The 26883-nt window shown below is 61.2% G+C and overlaps 1 protein-coding gene across 2 annotated transcripts in view; it reads right to left on the bottom strand.

The window, feature by feature from the left end:
* Nucleotides 1-26883, bottom strand: part of DNAH17 (dynein axonemal heavy chain 17) — a 103275-nt gene that overhangs the window by 35125 nt on the left and 41267 nt on the right. Inside the window, exons 25-52 of one of the 2 annotated variants that reach the window (XM_058704186.1) lie at nucleotides 26015-26263; nucleotides 24156-24278; nucleotides 21819-22166; nucleotides 21616-21707; nucleotides 21153-21279; nucleotides 20359-20511; nucleotides 18825-18950; nucleotides 18553-18660; nucleotides 17160-17291; nucleotides 16700-16860; nucleotides 15901-16057; nucleotides 14716-14820; nucleotides 12359-12516; nucleotides 11791-11929; nucleotides 11439-11666; nucleotides 10912-11049; nucleotides 9499-9631; nucleotides 9170-9297; nucleotides 8403-8551; nucleotides 5787-6069; nucleotides 5497-5670; nucleotides 5080-5287; nucleotides 3804-3969; nucleotides 2922-3024; nucleotides 2098-2245; nucleotides 1630-1721; nucleotides 823-984; nucleotides 166-330 (exon numbers count right to left, since the gene is read on the bottom strand). In XM_058704186.1, coding sequence (XP_058560169.1) covers nucleotides 166-330; nucleotides 823-984; nucleotides 1630-1721; nucleotides 2098-2245; nucleotides 2922-3024; nucleotides 3804-3969; nucleotides 5080-5287; nucleotides 5497-5670; nucleotides 5787-6069; nucleotides 8403-8551; nucleotides 9170-9297; nucleotides 9499-9631; nucleotides 10912-11049; nucleotides 11439-11666; nucleotides 11791-11929; nucleotides 12359-12516; nucleotides 14716-14820; nucleotides 15901-16057; nucleotides 16700-16860; nucleotides 17160-17291; nucleotides 18553-18660; nucleotides 18825-18950; nucleotides 20359-20511; nucleotides 21153-21279; nucleotides 21616-21707; nucleotides 21819-22166; nucleotides 24156-24278; nucleotides 26015-26263 — 4455 coding nt within the window. Of the gene's footprint in view, nucleotides 1-165; nucleotides 331-822; nucleotides 985-1629; nucleotides 1722-2097; nucleotides 2246-2921; nucleotides 3025-3803; nucleotides 3970-5079; nucleotides 5288-5496; nucleotides 5671-5786; nucleotides 6070-8402; nucleotides 8552-9169; nucleotides 9298-9498; nucleotides 9632-10911; nucleotides 11050-11438; nucleotides 11667-11790; nucleotides 11930-12358; nucleotides 12517-12944; nucleotides 13041-14715; nucleotides 14821-15900; nucleotides 16058-16699; nucleotides 16861-17159; nucleotides 17292-18552; nucleotides 18661-18824; nucleotides 18951-20358; nucleotides 20512-21152; nucleotides 21280-21615; nucleotides 21708-21818; nucleotides 22167-24155; nucleotides 24279-26014; nucleotides 26264-26883 lie in introns of those variants that run through there. The other variant, XM_058704185.1, reaches the window with a different exon arrangement.

Raw genomic sequence — 26883 nt, 5'->3', positions numbered from 1 at the left:
CCACGGCCCAGACCCTCCTGGGGGGGGGGGGGGGGGCGGGTCCAGGCAGCCTTTGCCAAGAGTCACGCCACCCCAGGGCACCGCCGTGGTTCCCAGCGAGGCGGGACGGGGAAAGCGGGGTCCCGGCCCCTCGCCTGTGCTGTCAGCACGGCGCACGCCCCTCACCAAGTTCATGACCGCGTTGACTTCGTTGTAACTGTCGAGGACGTCCGCCAGGAGCTTGTGTAGATGGGCCACGTTGGTTACCGCGAGGTATTTGGGCTCGCCGATCCCGTGAGAGAAGTGGCAGAAGATATTTGGCTTGGCGAAGAGAAGCTCTTCGCCGAGATCCTAGGAATAAGAGGTAGGGCACTTCCGCGGTCCATCGTGGGCACGCAGCTCAACGCATCACGCTGCTTGCCGCAGCGGCCCCGGGACACCGGGCCGAGTCTTCATGGGCCCAAACCGCTGCTGCTGGGGCCCTGCAAACCAGCGGGCAAAAACCTCCCCGGTAGGATGGTCCCATCTCCCATCACATCAGGAGAAGGAAAAGAATCTTCCAAGAAAGCCTAGGACGTACGAGCAGAGCGCCATGAGCCAAGCAGGCCTTTCTCTACGCCAAGCGGACGGAGGGAGCTCATCACATCCCGACCTACTGAGGCGTCAGTCCTTCCCCCAGACACACACTCGCGTGACCGAGTCACTTCTAGGGACCCGGCGCGGTCCTGCGCACGCTCACGTCGGGGCCCTTCCGAGAGGGCTCGCCTTATCGGCGGGCCCCAGGCACTCTGCCCTCCTAGGGCCTGTCGGGGCTCATCAGAGGGACTTGGTGGCTTGACTTACGTCAAAGAATTTCTTGGCGGAAGCCATCGTGACTCTGCGCAGCATGTCCTGGTCTTTCCCGTCCACCATCTTGTCGCCATACACCCTCTCGGCCTCATGCAGCCAGAGGCGGACTAGGTCGAGCGGTACCCTCAGGATCTCCGCTGTGGAGAATAAGAGCCCCTGCCCCAGGCACGGGACGGTCAGCATCGTCAGCTGCACTACGGAGGCCAGCCAGGTGCCGTACGTAGCCGACGCGAGAGAGCGGTCACTTTCCCAGGCGGTGATCTGCCAAGGCACGGATGGCCGAGGCCATGTGCTTCCCGGAGGCTGTGTCGCGGGCAGAGATGTGGGGGAATCCTCCTCCCACGACAGGGCCGATGGCTTCATTCTCTAACGGGGTGGCTGGCGGAGAAGGGACAGACGAGTCTGGCCACGAGGGGGAACCAGACTCTCGAGGGCCACAGGGCGGGCAGTTACGGGCCGGGGATCCGCCGCAAGCCTGCCTGTGTCCGGTCCTGGCTCAGCCATTTGGCGGCCGAGTGCCCCGGGCACGTCCGACAGGTTCTTATGGAGAGTCTAGCACGTTCCAGACCCTCTCTGGGGCTCCGGGATCACAGCCCAGATAGGCCCTGCTTGCATGGGGTCCACACTTCTAGGGGGAGATGGAACCAGGCAAGCAAAACAACAGGGTAGTGACACCCGCAGCCCCATCATCATGGCTGTCATCAGTCCATAGGTCGCTTTGCTTTCTCTCCTGAGAGCAGCACAGGAGGAGAGCACCCACGGATCAGGGACTTGGCCAGAAGAGGGCTAAGAGAGCAGTACCTGGAAAATACTGGAGAGGTCCCTCAGGTTGAAGACATAATGAAATTTAATGGCCGTGGGAAGAAACATTGCAGTGACTTTCTGATGCAGGGCTGTTACCGGAAAAAGATACATCGATTCTTAGGTGCTCTTAACGGCCTCAGGAAGGGCAGAGCTTAAGGTACAGCTTCGAAAGCAAATGGACTACGAGGTGGCGACAACTTGAGTAAGTTCTGCACGGCCGAAGAGGGAGGTTTGCTGCCCTACTGACGTGTAAATCACTCCTTGTACACTGAATTTCCTACCCCCACCCTCCCCTCAAGCCACTGGATTTCATCATACCTCCTGCTGCAACATAGCATCATTTAAAAATATTGATTTTAAAAGTAGAAATAAAATATCTGCCAGGGGAGACTGCGAAGAAGCCACCAGCCCCGTGAAGCAGCAGGTTTTACTGACAGGAGGGGAGGGGATGAGCCGTCAGCTTACCCAGGGCCGAGGTCACCAGCTGGGCGCTCATCTTCTGAACCACCATGGGGACCGAGCGAAAGGCCAGGTGCTGGGCCAGGATCGTGTTGTAGATGGTGGTGAGGGCCTCCTGGCCCGGAAAGCTCACGGCAAACACACAAAAGTGGCGCTGCCGGGAACAACCACGGATCCCCGTCAGGCGGCCCCGGGGGGACCGGCTGGTGGCCCGGGGTTCCTGCCTGCCTGGGGGCGCAGGCTCTGCCCCCGTCACCTAGTGTCTCGCGGGCATGGTCGGAACGGACGGTCTCCCTCCTTGGGCCTCGTATGTGGTAAGATCCCACGAAATCATAAGGATCCGCTCAGATCCTTCAGATCCCACAAAATCATAAGGATCCGCTTAGATCCTTTAGAAGCGAGGTCCTGCCTGGATGGGGTTGCAGACGTTAGTACGGGAGATCCTGCTAAATCTGAGTTTCAGAGGGGCGCCTGGGGGGCTCCGTCGGTTCAGCGTCCGACTTCGGCTCAGGTCACGATCTCGCGGTCCATCGGTTCGAGCCCCGCGTCGGGCTGTGTGCTGACGGCTCAGAGCCTGGAGCCCGCTTGGGATTCTGTGTCTCCCTCTCTCTCTGCCCCTCCCCCGTTCACGCTCTGTCTCTGTCTGTCTCAAAAATAAACAAACTTAAAAAAAAAAAACTTAAAAAAAATAATAGATAAATCTGAGTTTCAGGTAAATAACAAACAATTGTCCTGATGAATAAGCGTGTCCCGAATACTGTACGGGATGTGCTTGTTCTGAGACCTCAACCCCACGGCGGCGGGACGAGCGGAGTTTGGCTTCTGCCCACCTGGAGCCTGGGGTCGATGGTGAAGGATCCGGAGGTGGGGTTCATGCAAGCCACGTACTGACAGTTGTGGATGTCCTTCAGCGTCAGCTTCTGTCTGTCGTACCTGCGCGAGGGAGACCCCCCCCCCCAAAGTCGTGCCACCGGCCCCCACCCCGCCCGCCATCATCTCTCGCGCGTGGTGACCAAAACCCCCCATGAGTGTCGCTTATATGGGAACGGGCCGATTTCACTTCCTGTCCTCAAGGAAAATCTGGAAACGAGAGGCGGCGGAGTGGCTCAGCGCGCAGGCACGAGCTTCCGCCCCAGCTCTGCCGTCCAGCAGCATCGGGCCCCCCTCTCCGGGCAAGGCGGCCCAGCGCCCCGTGCCCTGCACCAACACGGGGACTAAACGCGCTAACGCACGGAGACCCGACACAGGGCAGGTGTGCCCGGTCCGGGTCGTTCTAATCATGAACGATAATGACGACGACGATTCTCAGATAGGCTGGCCGTTTCCCTGACAAAACTTGCAAGGACTCGGATGAGCCGAAAGGTTGCATTTTTCACGTGCCTCTTACCTGTTGGGGTTCCCCGCACCCCCCCCCCCCCCCTTATGCGTTTTTCTCCGCTGGGAGTCATTGCTTGTTGTCGGTTTTCAGGAATTCCTGGCACGCTCCGGATACCGATCCGCTGTCAGCCTCTGCGAGTCCTCGTCCCCGTTCTGCTAATGCTGGATGGTGCTTGTGCCGTTACCGTGGGTGTCTTGTGAACGGGGGGCCCGCGTGAGCCAGGGGCGGAGGGAGGCCGGGCTGTCCCGAGCCTCGCAGGAGGTGCACTCCTCTGGCCCGGTCTGCATCCCGGTCCTGGACCCTCCCCGCAGCCCCCGCCCCACCGCCCGCTTACCAGTGCCCGTGGTCCATGTGCTGCCGGATGAGCGTGTGGGGCGCCACCGTCCCGTACTTGTCCACCTCGGGCATGTTCATGTCGTCGATGAAGTAGATCAGCTTCTTGGTGCCTGGCGGACCGTAGTTCCTCCCGGATTTCTTCTCTAGCGGCTTCTCCAGAACCCCTGGAGAAGGGAGCCAGCCGGCTGCCACCATGCCTGCTACATCCTGGTGGGAGGTCCTACGGGGCCCCTGGTCCCCAGCACCAGGTGGCGTGGCCTGGGCAGTGGCCCTGGAGGGGGCCCTGAGGATGGGTGAGCTTCGACTCCCTCACCCCCAGGAGCAAAGCCGGGAGCCTTGGGCATCAAGGGTCCAAGGTGCAGGCGGCAGGAGCCTTGCGCCTGGACAACCTTGGGGCCACCCCAGACTGGCTGTGGCGGGAGCTCCCGGTGGCATCTACCCAGGAGCTCTGGGACGAGGGGTCCTGGCGACTACTCCCATCCCCCCTCCTCTGAGGACAGAGGCCAGTGGAGGGGGCGTGGCCGGCGAAGGGGACCCTGGCCAGTCCCTGGTCTTCAGTGAAAAGGGATAATGGGGACTGTGGCGGTAAGGGGCCAGCCACTGGGATGAGCGTGACTGGGGGCGTCCAGACGGGGCAGTGAGGACCCACTGTGGTCATTGAGCCCCCCCGCTGTGCCCCTGCTCCTGCCCCCAGTCCCACTCTGCACCTCAACTTGGCCCTCTACTGCATGCACCCCTTTCCCTGGCCTCACCTCTTCTCCTGGTCCCAGCCCCGCCCCGCACCCTAGCCCCTGCCCCTGGCCCCACCCCTCACCCCTGCACCTGGCCCCGTCCCACTTTGTACCTCAACCTGGCCCCCTATTATGCCCCTTTTCCTGGCCTCACCCTGCACCCCTTCTCCTGGCCCCAGCCCCACCCTGTACCCTGGCATACCCCTGGCCTCACCCTACACCTCAGCCTGGCCCTGGCCTCATCTTGCACCCATGTTCCTGACCCTGGTCCCACCCGTAGTCCCGTTCCTGGCCCCAGCCCCATCCTGTGCCCCTGGCTCCTGGCCTTAGCCTCACTCTGCACCCCAGACTGGCCTCAGCCTCACCTTGCACCCTTGTTCCTGCCCCCAGCCTCACCCTATACCCCTGCACCCCTGCTCCTGGCCCCGGCCCCACCCCACACCCACGCACCCCTGCTCCTGGCTCCGGCCCCACCCTGCACCCTAGCCTGCCCCCCGGCCCCACCCCACGCCCCCGCACCCCCCGCTCTGGCCCCGGCCCCACCCTGCAACATGGCCGAGGTCGTGTAGAAGTTGAAGGGCACGGCCTGCACGAGGTAGTCGTCGGTGTTGAGGCTCTCCAGCTTGTCCCCCATCAGCACCGACTTGCCCGTGCCTGCGTTCCCCACCAGCATCACCGGCCACGACTTCTCCATGAGCAGATCCATGAAGTAGCGAATACGCGTGGTTTCTGTGGTGTGCACCAGAGAGGCCTGGGCCGGGGCGGGGGGGGGGGGGGGAGTCGTGACCCTCAGACGTCCTGCACCTCTGATTTCCACCTCCCGGCGAACCTGCAGACCCAACGGTTTGCCAAGTCCCCGGGTTTACTGTTGAAAATCGCGTGTGTTCGGTGACCCGTCAAGAGGTGTGAGACGGGGCGCTGAGTCCCGCTCCCCAACTGTCACCACCCCGGGCCGGGCACCTGCAGCGGGACGTCGGGGTCCAGCTCGAAGGAGGGCACTTTCTCTGTCCACGGCAGGAACTTTCTCGTGTCGGGATCTACGTAGTAGTCGAAGATGGTTCCCTGCGAGGGGAACTTGATCGTCTTGAACTCGTTGACCCACCACTTGCTGAACTCGACTCGATAGTCCACAAGCTGTTGAAGAGCAAAACGGAGCCGAGGGCCCGGCTAGGGACGCCCAGAGGCCCCGCCTGGACGGCTGGCTCCCCGGGGCGGGAGGGGGGGGCGGGGGGAGGGGGCCGGCCGCTCACCTGGTCCTGGAACGTGGCCCCCCCGAAGGCCCAGAAACAGGCAAACACAAAGTAGAGCTCGTACAGCTCCTTGGGGGAGTCGGGCGGCACGCTCTTCTCTGTGAGGAGGCACTCCAGCAGGTGCAGGATGGTCTGGATGACCGCGACCTCCGGTATGGGCGTGATCTTCTTAAACCCAACACGCAACTTGTCCAAGCACGTGGGCAGGTACTTGTCGAAGAGGATCACGAGGTTGGCCTTTTCCGACTGCACCTTGCGCCTCTCAATCCAGCTGCTCACTACCCTGGGGGAGACGGGGGGGCACCGGGTGGTGGGGCCACCGTGGCGGGCCCGCGTGGCGTCCCTCCCCTTGGCGAACATCCCCGGCGCCTCTGAGTGACTCTGGCGCTCCTGCCTGGTGATGCGGCCAGACGCAGACCTTGAGAGGGTCTGACGGGGGTGGCGGGGCCGTGGGGGTGCGCTCTGCCTCTGGCATTCTAGCCACGGGGGGGTCCTGTAGCCTAGAACGACTGGGAGCCATCTTTCCTACCCCAAATGAAGCCAATACTGATGGGGGCAGAGCTGGACATAGGGGAGGAGAAAGATTTCACGTTGTCTGTGTGGAAAGGGGGAGGGGGATAGGAAGGGAAGGGAAGAGAGAGGAACAGGCGCCTCTCATTAGATCATCTAGGTTCCTGGATCCAGCCGTGCCTGAAGCACCGCTTGCTGAATTGAGCCAACCTTTTTTTTTTTTTTTTTTTTGCTTTAGCTAGTTTGAGATGAATTTGTCACGTTCTACGGAGGCGTCCAAACTAATGCCATAGGCAACCATTGAGGACCCGTGTTGGACTGTCTGGTGTCCACCCGCTGCTGGCGTGCGTTGCTGAGAAGTGGGCCACCCCAAGGGCGAGGGTACAGACTCTGGAGCCTGCTGCCTGGGCCTGAATCGACTTCGGCCAGCAGTAGCTCGGGCGAGTTACTCAACATGTCGGGCTCCCAGGTTTTTCACTTCTGAGTGGGAGTGAGGACTGCCTGGGCGGGTATTTTTAGAGCCCGCAGAAGGGAGCCTGGCCTGCCGTGAGCGCTAAGTGCCCTGCCTAAAGCATAAACAGCGTCCGGCCCCCTCGTGGGTCAGCGAGCGCATCATTTCCAGGATGGGGCAGAAGCAGGGGGCTCACGTCACCAGACACGGCTAGCCTGGCATCCGCAGCCCCGAGGACAGGCTCTGATTCTTACCGTGCCTCCAACAGAACGGAGGACCGACAGCTAAAACGTCTGCCCCACTGCACCCTGGATTGTCCAGAATGACAGAGCGATCCTTTCCACGATCTGTGTCCGCGGGCAAAGCGTGGTAAGCCCCCGCCCGGCTCCCAGGGGGAAACCTCGCTCCCCTTCCTGCTCTGGGATGTGCTCTGCGGTCTCCCGGCCTCAAGTCACTGCTGTCCCCGTGGGAGGGATGCCTTCCTCCCGGGGGCCGGGGGGGCGCGTGTTGGCCCCCGGCCCTCTTCACTTCCCCCCTCCTCGTCCCCAAACAGCCGCTCACCGGCTTGGTCCTTCCTCCGGGGGCCTCGAGAACCACTCTTGGCACAAGGCTTCCTTTCGGCTCTCTCCTTCCTACCCCCCACCCCCCTCCGGTGCCCCCGAACCCTCCGCCTCCCTCCTGTTGCCTTGTCTTCCCACCCTGGAAACTCTCACATGTGGTGTAGTGGCTCCCAAAACACATGTCCACCAGGACCCATAAATGTGACCTTATTTGGAAAAGGGTCTTTGCAGACGTAGTCAAGGTTAGGATCCCAAAATGAGGGCGGGCCCCAATCCCATGACTGTCCCTACAAGAAAAGGGGACTGAGGGGAGACCACGAGAGACAGAAAGGTGGCCATGTGGATGTGGACGCAGAGATCGGGTGATGCATCCACGAGCCAAGGGTCGCCACGGGTGGCCCGGAGCCACCAGCAGCCAGGACAAAGGCCTGGGGCGCTGGCTCCCTGGGGGCCTCTGGGTGGAACCAGACCCTCCAACACTCTGATTTTGGGTTCGGGCCCCCGAATCAATGCCAGATCTTCCATTTCTTAAGATTTTGAGCATTTCTCACATTGTCCCTTCCTCCCTGCCCCCAGTGGTCACCCATCGTCCCCTGGCGTGGCCGGCCCTCTTCACCCCAGAAAGGGCCCCCGTGTGGGCCCCGCAGGCTGGTCCAGTATCAGCTCCTTCCTGCCAAGAGCATCTTCAGGCTTGACGCTCCGTCCACGGACACCCGACCGCCACCCGGACCCCGGAACCTCCCACTCTAGCCACCCCGCCCCGCCACGTTCTCGCCTGGCGAGCTCCCTGCAGTTTCTGTCCGCCTGGAAAACTCCCTCTCCCGCCAGGTTTCAGCCCAAACTGCGCCTTCCTCTTGGGAACACTTCCCCGCAGGGTTCCCGGCGCACGGTGCCGTGGGCTAGTCCCCGTCACCACACCTCGTGTTCACACGGCTGTCGCTGGTCCTTCCGCTTCCGGGACCCGGGGCCCGGGGGAGGCCCTGCGTGCGGTATTTGTCGAACGAATGCCCGCACGCCCGCACAGGCGACTCGGAAACGCTGCCAGCCTTGCCTTTCTCTGCCAGTTTGGAACGGAGAAGCGAAAACCCAACTCACGGGTTCCACCCCAGGTCTGCGGGGTTGATGTACAGAATCCCGGCTCTGGAGACGGTGGCCGGGGTGGCCGTCCTCAGGTGGCTGATCTCAAACACCAGCCTCATGGTGCGGTTCAGGGGGATTCGCTCGTTGCTGGCCAGCGTGAGGACCTGGGAAGGGGGTCAGGCCTGTGGGTTTTCAGCGGCCGACGTGCCGTTGTCCTGATGGTTCGTCACACGGGGGTGTCTCAGAACAAAGAGGGCCCGTGCACCTGTGCTCGTCACCAGCCAGCTTCCCTAGATGTCCCTGACACCTGTCCCACCCCCAGACAACACGGGAGGCTTCCCGAAGTGAGCACCGCGTAGGGCATCACTGTGATACCACATTTGCTTTGGGAAAGCATGCCCACCCCCCCCCCCCCCGGAGTTCTTGTGTTCCCTGTTCCACCCAAGTAAGAATCGTCCTCTTCTGCTGTTTCTAGATCATTCTGAATTCTGTTTCTGTCTTCCAAGATGTTAGATGTCCTGCCACGTTATGTCACATGCCATTTAGGCAAGAAAGTTTTCCGTATCTGTGCGCTTCACCCATGCTGCTGCCGTTCCAGACAGACCCTCACTCCCCAGGGCCAGCCTATGGAAGGTTCCGTCTCACTCCCCAGGGTCAGTCTACGGAAGGTTCTGTCCATTGTGTACACCGGGTGGTGACGTGCTTCCCGTGAGCCCCCTGCCCCCCTCCGGGCCATCGCCAGGCTTTGAGGGTTAGCTCTAGAATCCAGGAGCCCCTTGAACCTTGTTGTCATCCATGACGGTGTTGAGAGATTCGATCCACATAGGGTCTATGTCCCCATCCAGGACGATCCACTTGGGGCCATCATGAGTGATGTTGGCCAGGTCCCGCATTATGGTGGAGAAAAGGCCTGTGAGTGAGCAGGGCCAGGGTGGGTGAGCAGGGCTGGGGTGGGTGAGCAGGGCTGGTGGGGGTGACTAGGGCTGGTGTGGGTGAGCAGGGCTGGGGTAAGCTGGGCTGGGCTGGGGTGGGTGAGCAGGGCCCGGGTGCCCCTGGGACGCCTGCTGGTGACCTGCCTCCACTCCGCCTGCCCGGACCCGGCTCCTCCTACCGTCTTTCCACTCCCTGGTGGCCGGGTTGATGATCCCAAAGAGCTCGTCACAGGTGACTGCCTTGGGGTCCAGGTCCACAGCGATCGGCTTCCTCTTCATGTTCTGGTAGGTCTTGTGGAGAGACTTGAGGACCTGGGCGTGGGGGAGGGGGGAGGGGGGACGGGCGCTCACACCGGGCTCGGGGTCCCGGCCACTCCGGCACCCGAACCCAGGAAGGTGCCCTCCACGAGGGCTGCGGGGGCCTCCTGCGAACCCCAGGCAGAATTCCTGCTCTGCGACTGTTGTGCTTTGCCGACACTCGGGTGAGCCTGCGTCCCCCGAACGGTGGCCGAGGCAAGTAACCCGGGGACGGGGACCGCAGGCGCTCCCATCCGCGGGCAGCGGAGCACCGTGTGGCCGGAGACCGGGCGAAGCTCGGGAAAACTCGCAGCGATTTCCTGACCGTGGAGGCCGTCCCCGCTCGTGGAAGAAAACTCCCCGCCATCCCTCCACCCAGAGAAAAGGGTGTTTAAGGACATTTGTCGGTGGTTCACGTGAACGCGCGTGTGTGTGCGTACAGACATAAACATGCATACGTGTGGGCGCCTGGGCGGGGGGGCTCAGCCGGTTGCGCATCGGGCTTCGGCTCAGGTCACGATCTGGCGGTTTCTGAGTTCGAGCCCCGCGTCGGCTGTCGGCACAGAGCCTTCTTCTGATCCTCTGTCCCCTCTTTCTGCCCCTCCCCTCTCCCTCTCTCTCTCTCTCTCTCTCTCAAAAATGAATAAACATTAAAAATGCATACATATGTATATGTTCCTTTTAGAAGACTGGGTTCATACAGTTTCTGCCTTTTTAAAAATAACTTGTGAGCGTCCCCCGTGTTATTACTTTGGAAACGATCTTGAATTAATAGCATGGGAGTCCATCCTGTGGGCGTCCAGCTGAACACTTGGCTGGCTTCGAATCTTCCGATGTTATCGATGTTAGTAATATTGGCCGCCACCCTCTGCTTCTCACTATGCCCAGATAGTGGCAGGGGACAGGGAACAGGGGACAGGAGGGGGGTGGGGAGCTGGTGCAGGGGGGCAGGTGGGGACAGGAACGTGGGGAGCTGGTGCGGGGGGGGGCAGGTGAGGACAGGAATGTGGGGAGCTGGTGCGGGGGGGGGCAGGTGGGGACAGGAATGTGGGGGGGCTCACATGGGGGGAGGAGGGGACAGGAACGTGGGGGGCTTGCACAGGGGGGCAGGAGGGAACAGGAGGGTGGGGGTGGGGCACTGGCCACAGAGGGCCAGGTGGCTGGTGTCCAGGGGGAAGGAGCAGGAAGAGAGGAGGACCCAGGACAAGGGCTGCGGCTGCCCCAGGGGTGTGGGGAGGCGACGAGGCCCTGCGAGGGTTGCACGGGGGGCGGGGAGGGGGTGGGGGGCGGCGTGCCTGGGATTTGCCGCTGCCCGCGTTCCCGATGACGAACACCGAGTGCCGCACTTGGAGGAGCTCCTCGAGCTGTACGACCTTGAGCACGAAGCTGTCTTCCGCCTGCAGCTTGAGCTCCACGACGCTCTGCTTGATGATCTGGGAGGCGCGCACAGGGTGGGGTGCTGGGCGCGGGGACCTGGCGGTCCTGGCGGGAGGGGGACTTCCTGCCTGGCAGGGGGTACTGTGAGGGAGGCCCCCGGCGTGGCTGTGTTCGCTCGCTCGTTCTCGCCCTGCCGGTGATTCTCCCGAGCACCCCTGCGGGGGACAGACCTGCCCGAAGCCCTCTCCGGTCCCCTGGGAGACCCGGCCCCCAGCATTGAAAGAGGGGCCCCCTGGGGCTGGAAGGCCGTTTGTGGCTCCAGGGGGCCTCTCGTGGCAGAGGGAGCCGCGTGCCCCACCGTCGCACCTGCCATGGAGGTGCCAGCGCGAGACCCCCCCCCCCCCCCCCCCCCCCCGCCTGGACCCGAGGGCCCGCCAGGACCTACCTTTTCAAAATTCAGGTCCCGTTTGCGAGGCACGTCCAGGGCAGGGAAGAGGTCCCCGATCAGCCCCATGAACACAGGCAGGTCGTCGGTCACGATTTTGGGGATGTTGAAGTCTCTCAGCGCCCTCATCAGCACCTGGTCCTCTGCCCGGCTGGGGTCGCCCCTCTTCAGGGAGCCGGCCACCACCAGCACGGACTTGATGGCTCGCAGGCCCCAGTCGTAATGATCCTGGGGAGGGCAGGCACGGGCGGCGGACGTGAGCGTGCCTTCCGGCTCGGGCAGCTTCCCCAGACCGGCCCGGAAGACACCCTCCCCAGCCGCCCTGCGGGCCCCAGATGCCGTCAGCTCGCACCTGCTTCGACAGGAGCTCCCTGCACAAGGTGTAGAGCGTGATGAACTTCCTGGCCAGCAGGCGGGCGTCCAGGAAGCCCTCGGCCACCAGCATGATCTCACATATCAGTTCAAAGTCGGGGACGACCATGGCACAGGGCCTGGGGGAGATCAGTGGGGTGGGCCTCCGGCTTCTCCCGTCTTTCTCCTGCCACCCCATGGTTGGTCAGCCAGCCCCGCACCTCACCTGCCAGGCAGCCCGCAGCGTCAGGGTTTCGGGGCCGAGGGGGTGGGCTCCCAGCAGCCCCCCTCCACTCTCCACCTCCCTGGTTCCTCCTATGCCCTCTGCCCTCCGCCCGGACTGTCGCCAGGCCCTACACCTGTTCTACGGACTCTTCTCTGAACCCTGCCTTCCACCGAAGGGCACGCGCCCCGTGCCCCCCAGGAAGGCAGAGAGGGAAGACCGCCGTCTACTTTTAGAGGGGGCTCTGCCTGCTAGACCCCCCGCCTCCCCGACTGGGGAGCCCCGTGTCCCCGGCCTCCCCTGGCTCCCAGCTTGCTCTGGGCTAGCTTCCCCTCTGCCCACGCACCTGAACAAGGCTTTTAAGTTCTCGGGCAACTCAGTGCGTCCCGCGTAGCCAGGGTTCATGGTGATGAACAGGCCCACGGTGGGGACGAGGCTTATCATCTCTCCCAGGAAATTGAAAGTTTTCTTCTTGGCCCGAATTGCATCTTGGACACATTTTACCTAAACAAGCACACAGACACGTCCGCGTGGGAATGACCAGCTTCCTCCGGCTGGATCTCCATCTGTGTTAAAGTGCATGGCTGTGAGTTTGCAGAGGACGCTCCTGGTCTCTGTCTCTCTCTCTGTCTCTCTCTCTCTGTCTCTCTCTCTCTCTCTCTATCTTTTTGAGGGGGGGAGGGGCAGAGGGGGAGAGAGAGAGTCTTAAGTAGGCTCCATGCCCAGTGCAGAGCCCAGCTCAGACCTCAATCTCGTGACCCTGGGATCACGACCTGAGCTGAAATCAAGAGTCAGATAGATGCCTAACCGACTGAGCCACCCAGGCCCTCTTTTCTCTCCTTGTAATGAAACTTCATTTTGAGACACTAGACTCACGTGCAGTTTTCAGAAACAATGCGGAGCACATGTCCGGGTGCCCCCGCGTGTCCTACCCGGCGCCCCCTAGTGGTAACATCTGGCACAGCAGCAGTGCAGCATCACAAGCAGGACCCCGACACCCACAGTCCAGACAAGGGACATTGCCGTCACCACGAGGACGCCTCACGTGCCCTTCTATAGCCATAGCCCCACTTCCCCCGGCCCCCACCTTCTCCTTGGCCCCCGGCTCCCCACTGCTGTAATCCTGCCATTTCACGAATGCTGTGTGGGATCGTGCAGCTTGTAATATGACGTCGCCCGGCAGAACGCCAGGGTGTCGTGCGGCGTGTAACGTGATGTCACCCAGCAGAACGCCGGGGACGCCCCCCCGCCCCCCGTCCCCCAAGGGCGAAGCTGCCTCAGAGTTGGTTCCGCACTATCGCTGAGTGGTGTTCACCTCCTAGCGGCTCCGTGTGTCCCGTTCCTGCCCTGGAAGTGCCGCGTGGGAGCACTGATCAGAGCCACCTCTGTGTCAGACAGTCTTTAAGAAAGCCGGCACTGGGGGAACTCTAAACTTCAGGGGTCCTTGGCCGGGTTTGACGTTCCGCCCCGGCAGAGCAGCTGCGAGGCCGCGCGCCACCACTGGAGGGCGCCCCACGATCGCGGTTAAAACCTTCCAACCACCCGGACTTGAATTCAGAGTCTCCGCCTTCCCAGCAAAGTTCCCGCCCTCGGTCCTGGCCTTTCCTCCCTGGCTGGCCCGCAGCGCAGGGCTCCCTTCCAGAAGGGCTCCCCCCCCACCCCATGCGAGGCCTCTAGCTAGCACCCCGGGCCGGTCCCTGCTGGTCCATTCGAGTCAGAAAACATTCTGGGGTGCAGTGACCGACTTAGGGGGTGGGGCAGTAAGTGCTGCTGCACTGGTGGCCTGGGGCCGGGGGCACCCCAAGGCATCGCCCTTCGTCCCCTCTTTGCCTTCCCGGCCCCTGGCTCAGGGTTCGGGGACAGCTCTGTGTCAGGAGGGTAACAGTGGAGGATGTCAGCTACCCACGTGCACCTCCCATCCTGCGGGCCAGCCTGTGCCCTCAAAACCATCTTGTGGGTCAGGAGGTGGTTCCGATCACTGAACACAGAGGGTTCCGATCCCCGCCAAGCGCAGAGCTGGGGAGTCCAATCAGTGAGTTTCAACCGGGCCCCACGCCCAGGTTGCCAGTCTCGAGCGGAGGGGGGACCGGGGTCCCCTCTGCGCCCCCTGCGCTGGCCGGAAGGCCTGGCTCCGGGGACCTGTGTCTGCTTCTCTGTCTGTTGTGCGGGGGTGGGGGTGGGGGTCCTGTGCACCAGCAACAGCCTGACCTCCGGGGCCTTTTGGAATATGCAAAGTTGCTTCTGGACCCCCAGCTTGGCCTCAGTTCCCTGGAGAGAGCCCCGTGGTTCTCACCTCCTGCGTGTGTGGGATCACTGGAGGAGTGTGGGGTGGGCACACAGGGCTGTCGCCACCTGAGCATCCTGTCCCCACCTCGTCCCCAGCGCCCCCCCGTGGTGCATTCCCGAAGTTCACGGGCAGATTCCCCCCCCCTCCCCCCCCAAGCACCGCTCTCTAACGCATCCTGCACTGACACCTGTTACAAAGAACTCTGTCCCCGGCCTCCAAGAAAACTCCGGCAGCCCCTCATCTGCGGTCGGTTATGTACACGCCGCTCTCTCCGATGCTCACTGGTTTCGATGCTCACTGGTTCCGTGTGCCTGCCCGGACCCCGGGCCCCCGAGGGACAGCCCCGGGGGAGACCGCCCGTCTCTGTGCCACAGCACCCCTCGCTGCAAGGCTCCCTAAGCCCCGCGGGGCCCTACCTGCACGGCGATCACCGACAAGACTTCCACCGAGATTCGGTTGAACTCGTCGAAACAGCCCCAGGCTCCCGTCTGGGCCAGGCCCTTGTAGATGCTGCCGCAGGACTAGAGAGGGGGAGAGGGGAGAAGGGAGCCCCGGGGAGAGGAAGGCAGGCGGAGGGCCGGCGCCCCTGCCTCAGGCGGGGCTAATACCGCGTGGAGCTGGCCGCCGGGGAGAGCCCATCCTGCCCCGGTGATCTCCCTGGGGTGGGGGCTGCCCTGCCACCCCCTGCCCCAGCTGGACAGTTCAGACAAGCGCATTCGTGCAATGTTCTTCTTGCGCACAAGGGAGGGGGCTTCTCTCTGAGGGGCTGGTGGGGCGTGAGTGTCAGTTTCTTCTAGATGCTTCTGGCACCCCAGTCCTCAGCTGGGTGATCGGCAGTCTTCAGTGATTCTGCGAGGGCTCCAGGGAGTGTTACACTCCTTCTGGGGCGTCCGGGTTCAGGTTTGACTTCTCCGGACTACAGAGGCTGGCGTGGACCGTGACCTTGCTGGTGAGGTTGCTGGTGCCACCTCAGGAGGGTCGGGCCCCGGGGCTCGCATGCGGGTGGGGAAGGGACTGGAGGCCCCCGCAGGCCCAGGCTCCCGGCCTCAGGCCCACCCCCAGCCCTCCTGTCGGAAGCTGCTCTACGGGGCCTCCAAGAGGCTATGCACTCTCCGGGGGCCCTCAGAAAACTGACACCATTCTGCACAGTCTCCAGGGCCTGGCGGGGCCCGGCCTGGCCTCTGGCTCCCCTCCTAAGCCTGCCTGGACTTGCTTTTACCCGGAAGCCCCAGGCTGGATGAACCACGACACAGGTGCCCCCAGCCACCAGGGGGAAAGCTCAGAGCCGAGGCTGGGAGGAGGTCCCCTCCTAGGGCGGGTCAGGACGTTCGGGGCTGGGCGTGCTGACCCTAGGAGCCTCTTCCAGACGTGTTAGTCACATCCACGAGGCCCCAGCTTCCCGGGAGGGCCAAGATGGCCAGCAGGGACACAGCTGCTGAGCCTGCTGGGTGCAGAGACTCTGCAGACCGGGAACCTGGGGCCTCTCCTCCCCGGTTCGGCCTGCAGTGTCCAGATGCCTAGAACACGCTTGGAGCGTGGAGGGTGCTGTACGTGGTCCCCACGGGGGCCTCTGGCCGCCCCCTCCGGGCCTGGGAGCTCACCTTATAATCCATTTGCTCGGAGCAGTTGAAGACGTACACCATGGTGCCCAGGGCCCTGCCCAGATCCTTGGTGGTCTCAGTCTTTCCCGTCCCGGCGGGGCCGGCAGGGGCTCCGCCCATGATCAGGTGAAGGGACTGGGTCAAGGTTATGTAGCATCTGTAAGGGACCTCTGATCATCCCGAGTGCGGCGACCCCACGGCTGCCCCCTCTCCTCTCACTGTAGGGTCAGCTGGTCGTGCTCATGGTGCACCTGCTGGGCGCCAGGGAGGGACAGGGACCGGCCCGGCCAGCGCGCGAGACACGGCCCGGGAGCCAGCACCGTCCTGGGGCAGACGCAGCACAGACGCTGTGCCCACCGCAGGGCAGAGTAAACCAGTGACAGTCACCTCACCATCTTGGAGGACTCACTCTGAGCACCTCCTGGCTGGTTGGAGTGCTTCGTCTCATTAAATCGCTCCTTCTTCCACAAGCTCATTCGTAAGATGGCACCCCCCCCCCCCCGCCGCAGGCCCCCAGAGAGGATAAGCCAGTCCCCCAAGACCGCACGGCTAGTGAAGTGATGGGTCCAGAACACGGTGCCCGAGGCTGGGTGTCCCCACTGGGCGGCAGGACTGAGTCCGAACGCAGGCCTCCCCTTCCCAAGCGCCTGGTTCTGTCAGCCACGGGGGTGGGGGGGGGGGGGCCGGGAGCGGGGACATTCGGGTCTGACAGCACGAGGGAGCACGGGGAAGGGTCTGCAGAAAACAGGCAGTTTCCTTTCCCGGGTGCTCGGGAAGCGACGGGCGCCGGTGCCCTCACCTGTCCGTAAGCGGGGTGATGACCAGCCTCGGCGTGTTGCCCAGGTACTCATACGAGTACTGGATTTGGGCGTCGCAGATGTTGGCAAAGCAGTGTCTCCTGTCCTCGTCCCAGCGATGCCGGAGCTGTGACTGCCAGGTGAAGGCCTGGGAGCTCTCCACCTGCAGGGAGGCGGCAGGAGGGGGGAGTGTGGGAGCCACAGCTGACCTGGGAAGGCCCCCCGTCCCTCCTGCAGGGTCCCGCCCCCCCCCCCCCCCCAGCCCAATCCTGCTGACGAGCGAGCCCCTCCCCCCGGATTGACTGCTCACCAGGGGTGAGTCTCAGGGAGGGATGGGGTTGGGAGGGGTGGCACGGGGGGGTGTGTGTGGCTGCCACCAGGAATAGAGCGGCCTCCCCAGGAAGAGGCACCAACGGGGGGCTGGGGTCCCCGAACACCTGACCCTTGCCCGAGCGCCCGTGCCTTGGCCGTGATCATCTTGGCGACCACGTCCCGTGCGTGCACATCGACGGTACAGACGGTCATGATTTTCATCCTGTCGCCGGCAGTGAGGGTTCCAATGAGCAAGGTGATGAGTGCGTTCAGCTGGCTGATCTGCAGGGGCAGAGGCACCTCGGCTGGGACCCCACGTGCTGCCCCTGCACCGTTCCCCCCAGCCCCCCGCCCTGGCTGGCTGCGTGGGTCCCCTGGGAGCTCACAGGGGGGACGGTAGGGTAGGCACGACCGGCACGCCTTTGCTTACAAACAGGGAGCGCAGAGAAAGTTCTTCATATCCCCCAAGTGGGGGGGGGGGGGGCGGGGTAAGCAGAGCAGCCCCTGATGGAATTCCGCGGAGGCTCTAAAAATGACGTAGCCCGAGAAAAATCTAGCGCCACGGGGAGATGGTGGGTATTCAGTAAAAGCGGGGGGTTTTGAAGCCCTGCAGATAGTGTGTGTTATTTCCGTGCAAGTCAATCACACACGCACGTGAAAAGATCGGAAGTGTACATACGAGTTGTTGACAGTTGGCACAACAGGTGGTGGGGCTTATGGGTAGCTTTCCTCATGTAAAAAAATTACCTTTAGTTTCGAAATTTCTTTAAAAAAATGCTTATTTATTTATTTATTTATTTATTGTGGACGAGGGGGAGAGAGAGAGAGAGAGAGAAGGAATGAATGAACGAATGAATGAATCCCAAGCAGGCTCTGTGCTGTCAGCACAGATCCCCATGTGTGGCTTGATCCCACGAACCGTGAGATCACGACCTGAGTCGAAAGCAAGAGTCAGACGGTCAACCGAAGGAGCCACCCGGGCACCCCTAGCCAAGAATCTTTCTGTTTATTTTTTTTAATGATTTTAAATCAATTAATTTTTTTTTTGATATTTCCAACATCAAAGTTTACTAGAAGATCCAAGAATCTTTCAAAAAAGGCTCACGGTAGCCTTTGATGATTTCCAGACCAAAAAATTAAAGTTATCTGTTTCTAGTAAGTTTTTTTTTTTTAATGTATATTTATTCTTGAGAGAGAGCGAGTGAGGGAGTGAGCCGGGGGGCAGTCAGAGGGAGACACAGAATCGGAAGCAGGCTCCAGGCTCTGAGCTGTCAGCACAGAGCCTGACGCGGGGCTCGAACTCACGAACTGTGAGATCATGACCTGAGCCGGATACTTAACCCCTTGAGCCACCCAGGCGCCCCTAAAGTTACGTATTTCTAAAACGGTTGGTTTCCTTTGGGCAGAACCACTGGGGGTTGCCAAGACTGGAGCGCTTTGGGCCGACCGACGGAAAGGGCAATCCCGCAAGGGCACAGCCGCAGAGCGGATGCCTCTGGAAATCTCTCGGCAGTGTTTCGGATGGACCCGCGGGACCACGCACCTGCTTTTTGTTGTAATCTTTGATGGCGTTTTCATAGCCTTCCTCCAGCCTCGCGAACGCCAGGCCCACCTCGGTGGCCCACCAGATCTGCGTGCACGTGAGCGCAATCTGAAAACAGACGGGCCCCCCCCCCCCACCGTCGCCCGTGCTGTGAGCGTCACTTCTGATAAAACAGTCCCTGCCGGCCAGATAGGCCGTTACCGGTTGGACTGACCGAGGGGCAGGTGAACACAGCCACCCCCAACCCCCCCCCCCCCCCCCGAGCCTCAGACCTGGGCTGGGTAATCAAAGATCCACTGCTCCCTCGGCTTTTCCTCGTACGTCACCACAGCTTCTGGAATTTCGTGTCGGAGCGTGGCACGCATTCGGTCAAGCACTCGGTTCAGCCAGACTTCCACCTGGGGACGGGAGCCACACTAACCCGACGGGCCCTGAGCTCAGCTAGCTCCAAAGACTCGCTTTGTCATTAAAAAAAAAAAAAAAAAAAAAAAAATACCAGTGGTCGTCACCCCAGGGGTAGGAAAGTCAAGGTTTTTGCAGAGCAGGAAGAATGACCCGCTTAACAAAATACACTTGGGAAGCCCAGTGGTGCCCCCCCACCCCCCCACCTCCCGGAGACTTGTCGCACTGGGCTGGGTGTTTAAGCGTGCATGTGATCTCCAGGCAGACAGGGGAGGGGATCCAGAGAAAATTCTAGAAGACTGGCTATGTCTGGGCCCCTGGGGTGCTACTGATGTTGGGAGACGTGGCGTCTGTCCTCTCGGGTCCCCGGCATGTTCTGGCTGCTCCTCAGGTGCCTCGTGTCAGGGTCCAAGGTGGTCCCGTGGGACAAACTTGCAGACGGGCCTTCTTTGTATTTGGAAATACAAGCCCTCAAGTAGCCATTGCTGGCGGGGGTGGGGTAGGTGGGTGGTGGCGGGGGGGTGGGGTGGAAACAGGACAATCAGGTTGGTTTTTCTTTTAGACTAAAGACTGTGCAGGCCAACTGTGTCTGTAAGGAGCTAACCGGGGGAAGCGGGTCTGAACACGCCTCCGTGACTGGCTCTTGCCCCAGCCCTGCCAACCTTGTCCTGAGATTTTCCTTTTTTTTTTTTTTTAACATTTATTTTTGAGACAGAGAGAGAGAGAGAAAACACGAGTGGGGAGGGTCGGAGAGAGAGGGAGACACAGAATCTGAAACAGGCTCCAGGCTCCGAGCTGTCAGCACAGAGCCTGACACGGGGCTTGAACCCACCAACGGTGAGATCAGACCTGAGCCAAAGTTGGATGCTTAACTGACTGAGCCCCCAGGCGCCCCTGAGATCTTCCTCTTTCCTCCCCCAGCGAATTCGTCTCTGAGCTACATTTCGTTTAGGATGATGTCAAAATCCCGTTTGGTTGCTGAGTTGGGCAATGAGATGGGGGTGGGGGGTGGGGGTGGACAAGAGGCTGCCGGAAGTTTCTGTCGGCAGGAGGTGGCCTCTCAGGGAGGCTAGAGAAGGGAACGGGCCGCCCGAGGTGAGGAGAGCCCTCTGGTCAGTCAAAGCCCTAAAGTTGATTGTTCGGGGCCCCCCCAGGCGGTCCCCCCACAAGCCCTCGAACAGCTGGACTGTGTCGGAAACCTCCCCTCCCCACCCCTCCTCTTCTGGCTGTTGGCTCGCAAGATACGCTTCAGGCTGTGCAGGCGAGGCGTTGCTGGAAATGCTGTAAGGAAGCTGGTGGAGCTTTTATTCGAGAGAAGGACCGTCACGGGCCGGCAGCTGTGCCGACACCCCCCGCCGGAGGTCCCCGCTGTCCCTCCAGCGCGGATGTGCCCGCGGCGCTCACCTGCCCCGAGAGGTCACACTCTTGGTCAAAGTGAACGTACTCGTCTTCCTTGCTGTGCATGCCCAGGCCGACTTTGAGAGGCTTCCTGTCGTCATCGAGGCGGAACTCCAGCTTGCACAGGCTGTCAAAGAGCTTGGCCAGGTGACGGCCCACCTGGGGCGGGACAGGGCAGACACTGGGTCAGGTGAACCAGGGACTGGGGTGGGGGGGGGGGGCAGGGCACGTGGCCTGCTTCTCTCCCCCTCCTCTGATCGGTGATGACCAAACACGTGTGACCAAGCAAGGGCACAGCGGAGGGCTCTGAGGCGGGAGCCGGCACTGAGAGACAAAGGTCTGTTCCGGAAGATTCCGTTTCCTTGACAAGGCCGTGTCCCTGGGCCACCCCGCGCAGACCTGCTTGTGCGTCCCATGACTTTACGATTCAAGGAAAATATAGTAAAATATAGTCGTTTCCCCCACCTGCTTAGTTACCCCTTTTCTCTTTCAGCAGCGCCTCAAGGAGACCTCTCCTCCTGGCTCTCGGGGCCTGGGGTCTGTCAGGACCAGCCAGCGGGCGGGTCTCTGAGAAGGAGCGGCTCACCAAGCCCCAGGCCTCCAACCCGTCTTCCAGATGAGGAAAACGAGGCACGGGAGGTATGGGACAGGATCTGAGACGCGTCCAGTGAAGCGGTCATGGCCGGGCCCCGGCAGTTTCTGGCGCGGACGGCCTTGTGGAGGTGACGTGCACCCACCCGCCTCCACCCCAGCCAGGGCTGCCGAGGGGACGAGCACGGGGCCGCCCGGGGCCTGCCTACCTCCACGGGGTTGTTTCCGTTGGAGAGAATGTCCAGGAGGTCAGCCGAGGAGACAAAGTAGAACCTCGGGAAAGCCAGTCTTTTGGTCTCTAAATATTCCGCCAAGGCCTTTTCGCACACGGCCAGGCTAGGAGGGGGCAGGAAAGGGGGCTGTTGAGGCCCAGTCCTGGGAAGGCCTCCTCCAGCCCAGCCCAGCCCAGCCCGTCCGTGCTGGGCTGACAGCCCCGGAGACGCCCGGCTCGCAGCCCGTTTCATTCAGACCTTCCGACCGGACACGCCGCGGGCGTTCCTCTGAGGCCGGACACACGCTGCGTGGCCGGCGTGGCACCCTGTGGCCGGGAGCACGAGCCCCCAGGAAGGGGAGTTTGCTCTGTCCTGGCCCGGGGAGGGGGCGGGGCGCGGGCTGATGGCTCAGGTCCCCGCAGCCAGGACGCCTCTCACCCGGACAGGCGTGGGGACCCACCTCTTCTTCAGATTCTCGAGCTTGTCGTACAGGCCGGGTTTGTTGGTGGCCTCCACCACGTTGGGCGTTTTCACCGCCTCCTCCATCAGGGCCTGGGAAGAGACGGGACCCCCCCCCCCCGCCCCGCAGGGCGTCAGTAGCCGCGTTTTCTCCGCAGAGCCCTTCCCGCAAAAGCCCTGGAGGAGGGAGAAGGCTGTGCTCGCCTTGAACTGCAGGTCAATGCCGTCGAAGCGCCTGGAGTCCTCCGGCAGCTGGGCGCGGATGTCTTCTGAGCCGATGAAGATGCTCTCCAGGTGGCTCCAGGTTCTCTGGACCTCAAACCAGATGGAGATGACAAGGTCCGCCGTGGACAGCTTCTGCTGCCAGCTCGTCACCTCCTTCAGGAAGTGGGACAGGTACTTGGACATCATCAGGTTCTGCAGCTGGACCTGGTTGTCCTCCAGTGTCCCCACCAGCCCCTCGTCCGACTTCAGCATCATGGTGCCCGTGCGCGGGTGCAGCTCGTGCTCAAACTCCATGGTGGACCAGGTGCTGTCCAGGGCTTTCAGAACCTTCCAGGGGACACAGAAACGGGCTCCCTCAGCGGCTGGCAGGAGGGGCCGAGAAGGACCCGGCGTTCTCTGGAACACGGGACGAAGCCCTGCTTTGAGAAGACCGACACGTTCACGCCAGCAACACTGACAGCCGCCCAGAGGGGGAAACAACCCAACCGTCCGTCAACAGACGAACAGACAGGCGAAACGAACAGGTCATCGGCAGGCCGTTGGGCCATAAAAAGGAATGAAGTTCGGACATACGCTCCCACACGGGTGGACCTTCAAGACCTCACGCCACGTGAAAGCAGCCAGACGGAAAAGGCCGTACGTTGCGTGACCCCGTTCATACGAGACGGCGGGATGGGCGAATCCACAGGGACGGTGGGTTCGTGGTGGCTTAGACGAGGGACAGGGATGTACGGGAAGGTGGGGGGATTTCTAGGGGGCGTGGCTTTCCTTTTAGGTTGACGGAAATGTCCCAACGTGGAATAATTTTACCACGTGATGCTTGCCCACATCTATGGAGACACAAAAGCCACTGAGTTGTACGCGTTACATGGGTGAGTGCGACGGCATGTGAATTATGGCTCAAAGAAAGCCAAAACGTGACAACTCACACTCGCCAAGCAGGTGGGGAGACAGGTTTGAACTGCAGAGGGAATCCTCCCCAGTGTCCCTGTGTCCCGGGACCGCCCCAGCCAGCCAGTGGCCAGCCCTCCTGCCTTGCCTCCTTCCACCTCTCCTCCAAAGCCACAAACAAGGGTGCTCCATGAGAGGAGAGAGCTCGGGGCAGTTTTAAATGTGCTACCAGGGGCGCCTGGGTGGCGCAGTCGGTTAAGCGTCCGACTTCAGCCGGGTCACGATCTCGCGGTCCGTGGGTTCGAGCCCCGCGTCGGGCTCTGGGCTGACGGCTCGGAGCCTGGAGCCTGCTTCCGGTTCTGTGTCTCCCTCTCACTCTGCCCCTCCCCCGTTCATGCTCTGTCTCTCTCTGTCCCAAAAATAAATAAAAAAAAAAAAAAAATAAAAAAATAAATGTGCTACCATTGTTGGGGCGCCTGGGTGGCGCGGTCGGTTAAGCGTCCGACTTCAGCCAGGTCGCGATCTCGCGGTCCGTGGGTTCGAGCCCCGCGTCGGGCTCTGGGCTGACGGCTCGGAGCCTGGAGCCTGCTTCCGGTTCTGTGTCTCCCTCTCTCTCTGCCCCTCCCCCGTTCATGCTCTGTCTCTCTCTGTCCCAAAAATAAATAAAAAACGTTGAAAAAAAAAAAAATTTAAAAAAAAAAAAAAAAAAAAAGAATAAAAAAACACAGGGGCGCCTGGGTGGCGCGGTCGGTTAAGTGTCCGACTTCAGCCAGGTCGCGATCTCGCGGTCCGTGAGTTCGAGCCCCGCGTCGGGCTCTGGGCTGATGGCTCGGAGCCTGGAGCCTGTTTCCGATTCTGTGTCTCCCTCTCTCTCTGCCCCTCCCCCGTTCATGCTCTGTCTCTCTCTGTCCCAAAAATAAATAAAAAACGTTGAAAAAAAAAAAAATTTAAAAAAAAAAAAAAAAAAAAAAGAATAAAAAAACACAGGGGCGCCTGGGTGGCGCGGTCGGTTAAGCGTCCGACTTCAGCCAGGTCGCGATCTCACGGTCCGTGGGTTCGAGCCCCGCGTCGGGCTCTGGGCTGACGGCTCGGAGCCTGGAGCCTGCTTCCGGTTCTGTGTCTCCCTCTCTGTCTGCCCCTCCCCCACTCGCACTCTGTCTCTGTCTCTCTCAAAAATCAATAAAACATTAAAAAAAAAAAAAAAGTGTCACCATTGCGCACAGGAGACAGAAGTACAGCCAGGGTAATAAATTCTGGAAGTATCTGGGGGGCGTCGGTTAAGAGAAAGCTCACCAAGCTTTTGTTTTTGTGTTAAGTGGCCGCTGGACCCCATGCTTGTAGGCGGTGGGCTGGTGGGTCAGGTTGAGCATCATCCCATATGAACAACGTTGCTTTTGACAAAACAAACAAACAAACAAAAAATACCTTTTCCATCCCCGACTCTTTCACAGCCTTGTCAACGATGTTCCGGACCTCGTCCTCGTATTTGTGGAGGTTTAACTGTAGTAAATCGGCCAGGGTGGTCTCATCTGACATTTCGAATTTCACCTGGGGGGTGGGGTGGGGGGAGAGGCACGTTCCGCATCAGGTCCTTTATTTAGCACGGGATAGACATCTCTGTGCCTTGTGGAGAGAGGCAGGTGAGCAAGTAATCCGGGCTGCAGGGGGGAGCGAGCGGGAGCTCTGTGCCACTGTTGACAGGCTGCGTGACTTGGGTGAGTGGCTCTTGAGATGAGATCACCCTGGATTATCTGTGTGGCACCTAAACCCAGGCGTCCTTATAAGAGAGGAGAGGAGAGGAGAGGAGAGGAGAGGAGAGGAGAGGAGAGGAGAGGAGAGGAGAGGAGAGGAGAGGAGAGGGCTTTGAAATGCAGAAGAAAGCCATGTGGTCACAGACACGGAGATTGGTGGGACACGGCAGGCAGCCACGAGCCAAGGAACACCTGGGGCCACCACAAGCTGGAAGAGGCAGCGAAGGACTGTCCCCAGGAGCCTTCAGAGGGAAGGACCCCTGCCCACACCCTGATTTCAGACTTCCGGCCACAGAGCCACGAAAGAACACGTTTCTGTGGTTGGAAGCCCCCAGTGTGTGGTTCTTTGCTGTAGGAGCCCCAGGGCGCTAACGCACCTGCTCAGGGATCAATGCTATTGACGTTACTCGCCACTGTTTTCGTAGCAGGCAGAGCTGAGTCTCGGGCACTGTCGCTCTAGTGACAGAACCAGGTGCTGGCATTGTGCCACGCAGTCCTCAAACCCCTTCCACACGCCCTCTCCTTCGTTCTTGCCGTCACACGGACATTTCCCAACACCGCTTCTGAGCCCCCTCTGGAACCAACTGGCTTAACCAATTGATAGAACGGAGCGTCTCCCGATCACATTTGGGAAAATAGCTGCCGGGGTTTCACTAAGTCCCCGGCTGGGGCGTCTTAGTTGCCTGTTGATCGCCGGCCAGGGATCTCTCCCGGGGCGCCTGGGTGGGCATATGAAGCTGCTGGCCAGTGGCCTGGAAAAGCTGTGGTCTCAGCACCCAAGTACTCCAGATAGCCTTTCTGGTTGTCTTGTGTGTCTTTCTCCCAAGGCTCAAGCCACACCCCACCTGCTCCCGAAGCCTCTTCTGTCCTTCCCTGCCCTCGGAGAGGATGCCTCCACTAAACTCAGAATCGCTGCTGAAAATCCCACTCGGGGATCCCGAATATGATGGCTCGTGCTATCCTCCTCTCGCTTCCCTGAGAACAGAGGCTGTATATTCCCTCCCTCTCTCCCTCTATCCTGGGCACCGCTGTGGGGCCTCTGCAGAGTAGCTGTCCAATATAGTTTTGTTCAATGCTTGCAGGCGGTGGGAACTGTTCCTATCTGCCTCCTGCGGCTGTCGATGCCAATAACAGCCCCCCGACTAGGGGACACCCCTGGGAAAATTAGGACGCTAGGGCTCTGTGGTCCCGGGGTGCACGGGGAAGCCAGGATTGCTGTTCATCCGAGCCAAACTTCCGGAACCCTGGGGACAGTCAACTTACAACCGAAACCGACTGCCGGATTCGCGGGGCCCGGTGCAAAATGAAAACGATGGGGCCCTTTGTTAAAAAATTATTAGGAATTCCCAGACGGCCACAGCAGAGCGCTGCACGCAGCACGGGGCCCTCTGCGCGCAGAGCACCCCCCCGCCCCCACCCCATGTGACTGGTCCAGGTCACAAGTGCCCAAAGCCGGCCTTGCCCACGCCCGGCTTCGCCCGCGTCGGGCCGGCCCGTCCCGCGGCGAGGCCGGCCGGCCGCCGAGCGCACTACCTGGGTGGCCTGCATGAGCTGGTGCCAGTGACGGTCCCGGATGGCGGGGTTCTGCAGCTCGCTGACGGCACGCAGGGACGTGATGGTGTTCTTCACCATGTTGTCCAGCCCCACGAAGGCGTCCCAAGCTTTTATCTCCTTGTCCAGGGACCTCACGTCCTTGGCAAACTTCTTACAGTCTGTGTCCATCTGTTCGACGTTAATATTTTTCCACTTGGTGGTCTTCCAGTGGTCGATGCTGGTGTTCACCTGAGGGGGGGACAGCTCACTGAAGGTTCGGGAAGACGGCCGGGTTACCTTCCTGCCGTGGCCCCCCGGGGAACAGCGAGGGTGGTCAGGTGGACAGATACAAGGGTGGCGGGGGCCGGGGTGGGGAGACGAGTTGTACGGATACAACTTAGAAGTCGGCAGTTAAGACAGATCTGGGCAGTGTCCTATGGTGGGCGCTATTGCTCTACTGTTTTTATAGTTTTTTTTTTTTTTTTAATGTTTGTTTATTTTTGAGAGAACAAGAGACAGAGGGCAAGCGGGGGGAAAGGGAGAGAGAGAGAGAAGGAGACACAGAATCCGAAGCAGGCTCCGGGCTCCGAGCCGTCAGCACAGAGCCCGACGCGGGGCTCGAACTCACGGACCACGAGATCAAGACCTGAGCCGAAGTCGGACTCTTAACCCAAAGGCGCCTGTACTTAACAGGACCACCCGACGTGCTTCGACCAGGAAAACGTGAGTGATGCCTGGCACTTGGGGGCAGAGGCACTTCACGGCCAGTGCTCAACTCCGAGTTCTGTCGCCTTGGCAATCACGGACACGCGTGTGGCTACCTAGCCCGGATCTCTGAGCCGCCCCAGGGCTGCTTGGAACCAGCGCGT

The sequence above is a fragment of the Neofelis nebulosa genome, chromosome 16 (genome assembly GCF_028018385.1).
Source record: "Neofelis nebulosa isolate mNeoNeb1 chromosome 16, mNeoNeb1.pri, whole genome shotgun sequence".
NCBI classification, from domain to species: domain Eukaryota; kingdom Metazoa; phylum Chordata; class Mammalia; order Carnivora; family Felidae; genus Neofelis; species Neofelis nebulosa.
Note: the sequence above shows the minus strand (reverse complement) of the source record. Positions and strands in the feature narration are given on the sequence as shown.